The 12,687-nt window shown below is 40.0% G+C and overlaps 1 protein-coding gene across 1 annotated transcript in view; it reads right to left on the bottom strand.

Moving 5' to 3' along the window:
• Nucleotides 1–679: 679 nt before the first annotated feature.
• LOC110156489 (ectonucleotide pyrophosphatase/phosphodiesterase family member 2-like) overlaps nt 680–12,687 on the bottom strand; it is a 55,585-nt gene continuing 43,577 nt past the window's right edge. The window contains exon 25 of the mRNA XM_055157550.1: nt 680–877. Within this exon, the coding sequence (XP_055013525.1) occupies nt 707–877 (171 nt within the window). The 3' untranslated portion in view covers nt 680–706. The remainder of the gene's footprint in view (nt 878–12,687) is intronic.

A 12,687-nucleotide genomic window follows, 5' to 3' on the forward strand; every position in this document is an offset into this window, starting at 1 on the left:
ACTTAAGATTTGATTTGCCTGAAAACAGATTGAATCAGCTCATTTGTAGATGAAGAGGACTGATCTGTGGTAACAATCCTTCTGTCTTTTTATGTTGACTTTGTACGTTTACATTTCTTTGTTCCCAGTTGAATCTTTCGGTTGTGTCTTCACTGGCTTTAACGGCCATGTTCACATTTCCGTTCTGCTGACACGAAATGAAATCGTTAATGAGTAACTGAGCTTTACTTGCGAAACATCTCTCAGTTTTTCTGCTTCGTTTTTTAAAACATTAAAATGACCAAATAAAGAAAGTTTAATCTCTGTTTTTGTGTTGTTTTTGCATCTCGGGACCAAATCTGCTGCTGCTCAGTCGCCTCTGACCTTTGGCTTTTCCGTGGCTTCTGTGATTTCTGTGGTTCCTCACTCATGACGTCACACTTGGAATTCTGTCCAAAAGTTTGCCACAAATTACAAAAGAAAGAGTTTTTTTAGGGCAGCCCGGTGGTTGGTAGGTAACAGTTATGGAATTCCGAGTGTGACGTCATGATTCCCAACTTGGAAGTACAATTTGAAATCTAAAAAAAAAAAAACCAAATTGGAAAAGTCAAAACCAAACTGTCATGTGCACTTTAAGACGCCGTGTGTGCTTCTCCCAGTGAATTACTCTCTCAGTACTTGTGTTTGTGAGTTTCTTTTATTACATTTGTAGTTTAAATATGTGTGTTCAGTCGTCGGGTTCGAAGGTGTGCATGCGGGTCTTCAGTCTCAGGACCTGGACCTGGGTCAGGTTTGTGGATCTGAACAGGTCCAGACCCGTCAGGATCTCAATGTCCCTCACGCGAGCCGTGTGCATCTGCAGGATGTCCTCCACCCACTGAGACTCCGGCTCGCCACTCTGCAACACAAACACAACCACTGAGACCGAGACCGGGACTCAGACCGAGACCGGGACTCAGACCGAGACCGGGACTCAGACCGAGACCGGGACTCAGACCGAGATCGGGACTCAGACCAGGACTCAGACCGAGACCAGGACCAGGACTCAGACCAAGACTGAGACTGAGACTCTGGCTTGGCACTCTGCAACATAAAGACCATCACTGAGACCGGGACCAGGACTCAGACCGAGACCAGGACCAGGACTGAGACCAGGACCAGGACTCAGACCGAGACCAGGACTGAGACTGAGACCAGGACTCAGACCGAGACCAGGACCGGGACTCAGAGTCTGGCTCGGCACTCTGCAACATAAAGAGCACCACTGAGACTGAGACCAGGACTTAGACCGAGACCAGGACTCAGACTTGGACCAGGATCGGGATTGAGGCTGAGACCGAGACTCAGACTGGGACCAGGATCGGGACTGAGACTATGACCGGGACTCTGACTGGGACTGAGACTAAGACCGGGACTCAGACCAGGACTGAGACCTATACTGGGACTCAGACCGGGACTGAGATTGAGACCTGGACTGGGACCAGGCCTGAGATCAGAAGTGATAGTGGGCCTGAGAGCGGTGTGCTGTCAGTTTGATCTCTCTTACAGTTGAAATGCCGTCGGTTTGAGCTCCTGAGGCACAGATGGATGAACTTCCCTCTGGATCGTGTGTTTATAGTTTTAAATGTTCTGCAGTTTTTTCTGTCTCTTTTTCTGTCCTCGTCCATCAGGACTAAGAGACAAGTCCATTGTTATTGGCGCAAATAAAACAGAATTTCATGGAACTGTCCCGTCTCCACAGTGTCCCAGTGTCACAGAGATGAAGTGTCGCCCTCTAGTGGAGCTTTATCAAGGACAAGATCTGGGCCTGTGGAAAGGAGCTCTGCCCAGATTCCTCTAAATGAGTGAATAATGTTGATTGTACAGTGGGACATTATTGGATGGATAAATTGTCCTGTGGATCTGTGCTCCTTTAGTCGGAGTCTGTTTGAGCAGAAGAATCATTTATATTCAGATAAATGATTTTAGATTTGACAGAACTAAAGTATAAAGTATGATCAGTGTGTGCAGACAGCATCAAACCCACGTCTCCAATGCAAACAAATACAGTATGTGTCAAAATGTGCAGGTTGAGGTCAGAGGTCAGAGGTCAGAGGTCAGGGTTTGGCTTTATTGGATCTGTACACGGAAAAACCTAAAGTCGTTTATTTGGACGAGGCAGCGTGAATCTAGAGACATCGCTGTCGATTTAGACTGCGCAACGTTCATTTCCACAGAACACCAGGACTAAACCAGGACTAAACCAGGACTAAACCAGGACTAAACCAGGACTAAACCAGGACTAAACCAGGACTAAAGCGGGACTAAACCAGGACTAAACCAGGACTAAACCAGGACTAAACCAGGACTAAAGCAGGACTAAAGCAGGACTAAACCAGGACTAAACCAGGACTAAACCAGGACTAAAGCAGGACTAAAACCAGGACTAAACCAGGACTAAACCAGGACTAAAGCAGGACTAAAGCAGGACTAAAGCGGGACTAAACCAGGACTAAAGCGGGACTAAACCAGGACTAAACCAGGACTAAAGCAGGACTAAAGCGGGACTAAAGCGGGACTAAAGCGGGACTAAACCAGGACTAAACCAGGACTAAACCAGGACTAAACCAGGACTAAACCAGGACTAAACCAGGAACTAAACCAGGACTAAAGCAGGACTAAAGCGGGACTAAACCAGGACTAAAGCGGGACTAAACCAGGACTAAACCAGGACTAAAGCAGGACTAAACCAGGACTAAACCAGAACTAAACCAGGACTAAAGCAGGACTAAACCAGGACTAAAGCAGGACTAAAGCAGGACTAAACCAGGACTAAAGCGGGACTAAAGCAGGACTAAACCAGGACTAAAGCAGGACTAAACCAGGACTAAAGCAGGACTAAACCAGGACTAAAGCAGGACTAAACCAAGTTGTATAGTTTTGTAGTACAAGTTGAAGTTGTTTGATCTTCAGCCTCATGTTTTCAAATGATCATTGCTCTGATCTACGTCTGTCTTCACCTCCACCTGAACACAGACACTTTTAAAAAGCCTCTGCTCTCGTGTGACGTGCACATCTCCACAGGAGGACCACAGTCTGCAGAGCTTTGTCGTCATCCACCTCAGCTCCCACTGGACATCACAGTTTTGTAACACAGAAGTCAGCGCACTTGTTTCTTTTATAAAGTGGTTTCAGATGAACATTATGATTTATGTGTGGAAATTCTTCCAGAATGATCCACGGGGGTCAGAGGTTAGAACTACAGAGCACACAAAAGCACAACAGCGCAGATTTCAGTTTCCATGGAAAATGTTGTAAGCGCCTTTGTTTGGGCTGTGCTTTGTGTGCTGATGGTGACAGATGTGACTTTTGTGTGACGTCCACACACTCGTGAGTCATGGGTTCGAGGAGTCCCCATCCTGTTCTGTAAATATTTATTTGTCAGTGTTTACTTCTTGGGTCAGACACATCTGATAAACTGGGAGAACATTTCTGGAAGAACAAATACAGATTTGAGAACACGATAAGAATGAGGTGTGACGTCAGATCTGCTCCGAGTAACCTGCAGAGCGTTAGACCGAGGCATGTTTGGGATTAAATACACAACATTCTCATGTTTGAGAGAAATATCTAGAAAACTAGAGCCACTGTCTTCACAAGTAAACACGACTATGAATAAACTCAGGCTTTTCTTTAACGTGATCTTTTCTTTTGCACAATTATAAATGATAAACTTTTGTGCTTGTGTTAACATTATTATTATGTATGACCATAAAAAGAAAAAAATAATAAAATCTTTACATTCTTCATTCTCACTGCGGTTTATTTTGCACGATCATAAACAATAAACTTCTGTGCTGCCTTTACCATTATTATCAGTTTGTACGACCATAGTGTGTCATTTATTTTGATATATGTACATATTTGTGATCAGTGCACATGCGAAAACAATCAACAAATAATGTTTTGTCATGAACAGGAGCAGGTTCATGGAAGTTTTTCTTCTTCCCACTCCTTTTTGAGAAATGTGTTTTTCTTCTTTTTACAATGTGAATGTAGTCTGTTTACATGGCACACGCCGCCGCCCCGGCACATGTCGCAGAGTGGCGGCATTTCCATTTTTATTAAACATCCCTGCACTCTGACTTTTTTTTTTGGGGGGGGGGGGGGGTCGGAGTGGCGGCACTTTAGTTTTTTGTTTAACATTCCTTGTGTGTCATTCCGACACACAAGGAATGTGCTCTTTTCAGGACAATATTTTCCTGGACTGGCATAGGAGGTGTGGTGCACGCAGTGTGGTTTAGTCCTGGTTAAATCCTGGTTTAGACCTGGTTTAGGCCTGGTTTTATTCCTGATTTTAGTCTTCAGTTTAGTCCTGGTTTAGTCCTGGTTTAGTCCAGGTTTTAGTCCTGGTTTAGATCTGGTTTAGTCCTGGTTTAGTCCAGGTTTTAGTCCTGGTTTAGAGGCATGGTCCACACGGCGTATACGAGACAAAAAAGGTGACCCTCCAGTCTATGAGTAGATAGTCTGAATGGCGGCATTGAAAAGTGTGGGAATGGGGGCATGTCAGCATGTCGGGGCGGGGGTGTGCTGGAGTGATGGTCTGTCAGAATAAGAGCTGCACCTCATGTGGTATGTGGATGATTACTGTTCTCTTGGCATAAACTTGAAATAGAAATCAATGAAAGCCTGTTGTACTTTCAGTTATATCAGTTCTTTCTAATCAGATTGTGTTAAATAAAGTTCAGATCAAAGTCTCACAGATCTTATTAGACTTTAATCCCCCAGTAAATGTTGTGGAGACCGGTGAGTTTTATGTCAAACTGTGAAGGTTGACAACGTTTTCATGGAGACAAGCAAGAAGAGTCAGGTTTGTGGAGTCAGGTCAACACACGTTTTGGAAGGTTTTTTACTGCCACAAAAACATCCAAAAGAGACGTGCTTTCATTTTAATCTGTTCTTGTCGCTACAAAGTTACGCTGTGGGGCTTTAAAGATGAACTGAAGTTTTCCTAAGAAATCCAGATGCAACCCACTTGAAGAGCTTCAGGGGATTACATGTTCTGTCCAGTCATGTAACTATTATTAAACATTCAAGTAGAAGTAGTGTTACTCAAAGATTATGAAAGAGGGATGGACTCATCGTTAGTCATCACATCATTCGATCAGATGAATGGTTTTGATTAGATGTGCTTTGCCTAAGGACACAACTGCAAACATCTCCCCAGTGTCATCCAGCCCTTCCACAGAATCCACCGCACTTCCTCCAGCGGGTAAAGGTCAGAGGTCACGCAAAGGCAACGCTGGAGGAAGTACTCTCTCTCAAGAAGTAAAAGTAGCAACAAAAATAAAAGTATCACCTGAAAAAAAATCTTTAAAAATGTACTTATACTGCAAAAAGTAATATCGAGGTAAGTTAAAATGACTTCAATTAAGAACATTTGACTTTATTTGAGTCAATTCAACTTAAAAATTATCAACCGATGAAATAAGTGTGTTTTTCTTCATTCAAGCAGTGTTAGATTTCATTTCTTTTTCATTTTAAGTGTTTTCCTATTTTAAGCACAAAAGGTCTTATTCCATTGACAAATCATTTTACTTGTCAAGTGAAATTGACTCAAATCGTGATAAAACTTTCTTAATTTAAATCATCTTAACTTGACTAGATTTTAGTTTTTGCCATGTAGAGTAAACAAAATGTGTGCAGAATTTGAGGTCGAATAATTTCAATTTCAAATTGCATACAAATCTGTGCTGAATTTTGGTCAGTGGAAACAACTGAATCAGTATTTTTTTAGTTGTTTTTATTTGTATATTTGTATTTGCTCAAACTAACTTTACTCAACAAAAGTAAACCTCATCTCCAACTATCATAAAAAATACTTTTCTTACTTTTCAGTCCACTTCAAAAAATGTGGAGTAAAAGTACAGATACCTGCTCTCAAATGTAGTGAAGTAAAAGTATTCAGTTTATGTCCGTAATTAAAGTAAAATAAAGGTAATATATTTAAATGAAGTACAATACCTCAGATAGAATCCAAGTAAAGTCAAGTAGAAGTAAAGAACAATACCTCTTTTTTTCCCTGAAATACAGAACTTTACTATTTGTACTTTATGTTCCAGCACTGTGCAAAGGTCACGTAAAGGTCATGACGGGTTCTGATTGTGCAGAAGAGTTCCATTTTAAAGCTTTTACTACTAAAGTGGCTTCTGTAGAAACCCCAGTGCAAATGTCAGAGAGTGGGAGGCGACGCAAAGCCAAATCAAAACAAAAATAAATATATTCTAATGTCACTGCTTATTTAGACTGACAGAAAACTCTCTCATGCTGTCATGTGGTCATACAGGAAGTGCTCCACTGTGTTTTTAAAAAGCTATTAAATGCTATTTGGGAATTATAAAGAAGAAAAAATACAGTTACAGATACAAGGTGTAAGAATAGAGCAGGTCAAAGAGAACACATCATAACTGATGAAAAGATTCACTGGAAAGAGTGTTGGGAAGTTTACTTTTAAAATGTACTCCCCTACAGATTACAGATTACATACACCAAAAAGTAGTTTGTAATGGAATTCATTAAATTACTGAAGGCGAGTAACGTAATCTGAATACTTTGGATTACTTGATTTGCTGTAGAGAAGCAAAGACTAGGAAATCTTCACATAAGATGTTTAGACCTGGTTTAGACCTGGTTTAGACCTGGTTTAGTCCTGGTTTAGACCTGGTTTAGACCTGGTTTAGACCTGGTTTAGACCTGGTTTAGTCCTGGTTTAGACCTGGTTTAAACCTGGTTTAGACCTGGTTTAGACCTGGTTTAGACCTAGTTTAGACCTGGTTTTGATCTGGTTTAGTCCTGGTTTAGACCTGGTTTAGACCTGGTTTAGACCTGGTTTAGTCCTGGTTTAGTCCTGGTTTAGACCTAGTTTAGACCTGGTTTAGACCTGGTTTTAGACCTGGTTTAGTCCTGGTTTAGACCTGGTTTTAGACCTGGTTTAGTCCTGGTTTAGTCCTGGTTTAGACCTAGTTTAGACCTGGTTTAGACCTGGTTTAGAACCTGGTTTAGTCCTGGTTTTAGACCTGGTTTAGACCTGGTTTAGACCTGGTTTTAGACCTGGTTTAGGGTTTAGACCTGGTTTAGACCTGGTTTAGACCTGGTTTTAGACCTGGTTTAGACCTGGTTTAGACCTGGTTTAGAAACCTGGTTTAGTCCTGGTTTAGACCTGGTTTAAACCTGGTTTTAGACCTGGTTTAGGTTTACCTGGTTTAGTCCTGGTTTAGACCTGGTTTAGAACCTGGTTTAAGTCCTGGTTTAGACCTGGTTTAAACCTGGTTTAGACCTGGTTTAAACCTGGTTTAGACCTGGTTTAAACCTGGTTTAGTGGTTTCCTGGTTTAGTCCTGGTTTAGACCTGGTTTAGACCTGGTTTTAGACCTGGTTTAAACCTGGTTTAGACCTGGTTTAGACCTGGTTTTAGACCTGGTTTAAACCTGGTTTAGACCTGGTTTAGACCTGGTTTTAGAACTGGTTTAAACCTGGTTTTAGACCTGGTTTAAACCTGGTTTAGACCTGGTTTAGACCTGGTTTTAGACCTGGTTTAAACCTGGTTTAGACCTGGTTTAGTGTCTGGCAATGAGTGGAATTACGGGAAAAAAACAAAAAAAAGGGGATATAACCCAAAATGTAAAAACAAGAAAATACTGTTGTGTAATCCATTTATTTCAACAGTAAGTAACTGTAATCCAATTACCAACAGTGTTGGGGAGTAACAGATTACATGTACCGGAGTTATGTAATCAGAGTACAAATGATGAGTAACTGTATTCAGTTACAGTTACTGTTTCAATGAGTGGTAATTGGATTACAGTTACTTTGTTGAAATAAATGGATTACACAACAGTATTTTCTTGTTTTTACATTTTGGGCTAAACCAGGACTAAACCAGAACTAAACCAGGACTAAACCAGAACTAAACCAGGACTAAACCAGGACTAAATCCTGTTGTGTGGACATGTTTTCTCGTCTTCTATCAATAATATTTTTAATTTGGTTCAGTAAAGTCTGGGCTTTTTATTTTCTTTTAGCAGACAAAACTTCTTATGTTATGATTTCTTAGTCTTTGCTTCTCTACAACAAATCAAGTAATCCAAAGTATTCAGATTACGTTATTCACTTTAAGTAATTTAATGGATTACGTTACAAACTACATTTTGAGGTATGTAATCTGTAATCTGTAGGGGATTACATTTTAAAAGTCACCTTCTCAACACTGATTACCACTCATTGAAACAGTAACTGTAACTGAATACAGTTACTCATAATCTGTACTCTGATTACATAACTCTGGTACATGTAATCTGTTACTCCCCAACACTGTATATACATAATAAAATATCTAAAAAGTATTGCAGTATTAAACAAAGCAAAGTATGTCTTGATCACAGAGCACTACACACACTTTATTGTTCACTGGTTTTAACATATTGAACAGACTGTGCAGAAATGTGGGACAATAACTATAAAACCGCAATAGAACCATTGATAAAACTTCAAAAAAGAGCAATAAGAATTATTTATAATGTCAAATTTCATGACCACACTAATCCACTGTTTATTCACGCCAAATTACTCAAACTGAATGATTTGATTCTGGACCAAACTGCACAAGTCATGTCTAAAACTAAAAATAAGCACTTACCAAAAAATCTTCAACTACTTTTTTGTGAAAGGGAAGGAAACTCTAACTTAAGAGGCTTTTTGAATTTTAAATTGCCTCGTGCTCGAACGACAAGAAAAAGGTTTTGTGTCTCTGTTTGTGGTGTAAAATTATGGAACAACTTGAAAATAGAATAAAAACTTTGTTCAAATATACATGTATTCAAAAGGGCAGTTCAAAAATGTATTATTTCAAAATACTGTGCTGAAGAAATGAGTGCTTAGTGTATATGTGTGCATGTATATGTATGTGTACGTATATGGGTGTATATATGTATATATATATAGGTATGCATGAGGATGTATATGTGTATATAATGTGTATGTAGGTATGTATATATTATATCTGTGATATAGGCGAGTTTCAGCTGACGTCATTGTTATTAAAAGCCCGCGTTGCATGTTGGGAAATATTTTGGTCGGAGGCAAATAGCAGGATAGCGTCAAACACAGTGCGTAACCTCGTGTATTTATCCTTGATAATGGTAAATTCCTGCTGCATTATCGGATGTACAAATAGAAGCACGGAAGAAGGAAAATGTCTTTTTCATATTCTGAGTGAAAAGAACCACTAACGGTGAATTAAACGACTTTCAAACATCCGCAGAGCAAACGTAGAAGATCCTAACAAACCGTGGACTCCAACAAGTTCAACAACACATCGAGACTCTTGGAGGTTTTCATCTTTTCTGCTGTGAATGGCCCAGGAGTTTCCACCAAGTCATTGTGGATATCACAAAGTGAATATTTGTCCAGGTAGTTGGTGATTCTGACCAGAAATTTGGTTTGGTCCACCTTTTGTCGGGGTTGAAAAGGGTGATTTGGCTCCATCGATGCTTATGACCAATTTCTGGTCAAATGGTCTTGGGTCCTCTGCTGTTAGAGTGGAGAAATATAATTCCCAGCATGCAACGCGCGCTTTTGTCAACAATGAAACTCGTCTATATGATGTGTACTATATCTGTGTACATTGTATATATGTAATATACATATATTTGTTGTTGTTGTTAGATTTGTAACAGCTACTGTGCAATTATTGCTTATATTGTACAGGAAATGAGAAGTCCGTATGTTCTTTGTTAATTTGGGACGGTAGAAAATATATATGTACTGGTCTGGGCTTCCATACCTTTTTTCTGTTATGATTTCACTAATGTTATATGTTCCATTATAAAAGAATGTATATTTCTTACTTGCCCAAAATACCTGGGTCTGGTCAAGTGGAGGAGGGAAACAGGGTCAGATTTTTGACATTCAAATGTCTCTTATTCAGAAACTAGAGGGACTATTGAAATAAGTAAAGTATCAGAATGTAGGAAAGAGTTACAATACTAACTAACACAAGATATGATGAAATACATCCATTTATTTACATGATTTGCAGGTGTTTGAAATTTGGGAAATAATTTTTGTTCCATGTTTCATACATGGTCTGTTTAAAACGTATGGAACTTTAGAACCAAAAATGGTACAGAACAAAGGTCAACAGTTTCATAAACTAGAGTACATATGTATCTGTTCAATACATTTTTATATCAGATGCATTAACTTGAATTTTTGGCCTTGTTGTTTACTTCTGCTTGACCGGGACCAACTACATAAATAAGATAATAAAAAAACATAAAACTGACCAGGAAGAAAAGCACAAAAGCAGCGAAGAGAAGAGAGGAGGAGATGAGAGGGAGAGAGGAAAAAAATAAAAAACTAATTAAAAAAAAGAGTCATGCATCATCACCATTATGAAGTCAGTTTTGGTCTGAAGGGCAAAAGTGACCAGCCCTGGATTATTACACTAGAATCTCAAGCTCAAACTAAAATGACCCCAGAGCAGGTCATTTCAGCCCTGATGCAGTAATGACGATCAAAAACCTCAAAAACAGAGCTGCAGTTGTGTTGGTTTCATTCACACGATTGAGTAACTCTTTATTCAGATAAAATGAACCTTTAACTGACTCTGAATGGAAATATGGATCTTGGATTTCATGGACACAATAAAAACAGACAACACCCGAACACAATTCACCTGACTGAGAACTACACACAAGAGAAAAGGTCATTACACATATTGTCATCCACACTGCACATAAACTATTACATCATCCCTTCACACACTGTTACACTCTCTCAGATGGTCTCTGTGTGCAGCAGATGTTACACTCTCCTGGATGTGGCTGTGTGCTCACTGTGGCTCGGAACTTTTCTTTTAATCATCACTGAAAACAGAAGACTAAATGAGACTTTGCTCGGTGGCATAAGCTCATGTGCGTGCAGGGTGTGTGTGTGCAGGGTGTGTGTGTGTGTGTGTGTGTGTGCTCATGCCCTCTGCTTTGGCCCTGGTTAGTGGGAGCCTCCTCAAACCCGTCTCATTCTAAGGGGAGGGGACACACATGTCGTTTCCATGGCTCTCTTGGTCAGGTTATTCATTTGTGACCTTTCAGTAGAAGTTTATTCTGTCATTTTGCAGCAAAACAAAACAAAATATAGACTACGACTACATGGATCATGACTGAAAGGGTGTAGGCTGAAAGAAAAAAGTACTCATAAGGGCAAACCCTGTTAGTTAAGTAAGTGTAGTTGCAGTTTTTCTCTGTTGGTTTGGCTCATTTCTTGAAATAGAAATGACATTCTCAAAACAACATGGACAAATCTCTGAACCACATTACAGTCATTCACCACAGAATGACATTTCTCATTGATTTCATCAGATTGTAAATGTCTTAGTACATGTGTCAAGTGTGTCAGTGCATCTTTGCTCATGGTTCAGTAAAAGTTGTCTACAGTTAACACAATGAGTCACATTTTACAGATAAATTGATCTTGCTGATCTAAACTGTCGAGTTGATTCTCAGTCTAATGGTTGTTCTCTCCAAAACATGTCATTTGATCAGTTCATGATAATAAAGGTCAGTTAGGTGAAATGAGAACTTCCTGTCACACTATCACACTTCCTCTCACACTTCCTCACCACACCGTGGTTCATCAGGGCCTGGTTCACTTCCATCTAAAGCTGCTCATGGAGACACTACCACTGTACTCTCCTTTCCTCAATCCAACTGAGTTTTTTTGCACTTGGAGGTGGAGAGTGTATGAACATGGGGCTCCAGACCAGAGGGCCCTGCTCCATGCACTGGATGCTGCGTGTGAGGACATCACAGGGATCAGTGTAGGGGATGGTTAAGACATTTGTGCCATTATTTCCCTGACAAACCAGGAAGACATTTGGAAAGATGAGATGACAACTTCCCAGGCCCAGTTTTCTTCATCTCCATGTCATTGTAGTGTTCTGTTACGTCTGCAGTCTTCATTTTACCACTGATCACATTTACTCCAGTGGGTTTGATCACAGTCGGTCGGTGAGTCCAGTGTCAGGAAATACACTGGAAGTTGTCATTGCATCTTTCCAGACGTCTTCCTGGTTTGAGACGTGACGTGAATAAAATCTCTCAGCTTGTATCCTGCTGATGGATCTACTGCACATCACATCATGTTTGTGTAGTTGCCGTGTACAGGCTCGTACTGCTGACTGTAAGGAGGGTCTGAATAGGGTCTGAGAGAGATCACTAAATTACTCAAAGATGCTTGGATGATTCTAAAAGCTCATGGCATGTTTTAGATGAAGGAACAATGCTATAAAATGGAAGAAAGATACAGAACATCAATTTTGCATAATACCCCGTCTTTAAAGTTCCACTGTGTAATATTCTAGTGGAGTCTCTGCCGCCTGTCTCCATGTTGCTGTTTTTTCATCAAGGGCCACATATCTAAACACAGATGAAGCAGAGGTCTGATCGAGGGCCACAGACTGATGCTCAGTACAGTGAATAACTGAAATATGTGCATGTTTAACACGTTAGAATGAACCATCTTTATTCATGCTAAAATCCTTAAAACCACACACTAAATATTAAATATTGGCTTTATCAAGGCAGATAAAAAAAAAAAAATAAAAAAAAAAATTACAGTAAAAAGTACATTTTTAATTGAGGCAAGGTCATTTGGACACATTCACCTGGAAGCC

The sequence above is a fragment of the Boleophthalmus pectinirostris genome, unplaced genomic scaffold (genome assembly GCF_026225935.1).
Source record: "Boleophthalmus pectinirostris isolate CB_2022bp ecotype Guang Dong unplaced genomic scaffold, ASM2622593v1 HiC_scaffold_21, whole genome shotgun sequence".
NCBI lineage: Eukaryota > Metazoa > Chordata > Actinopteri > Gobiiformes > Gobiidae > Boleophthalmus > Boleophthalmus pectinirostris.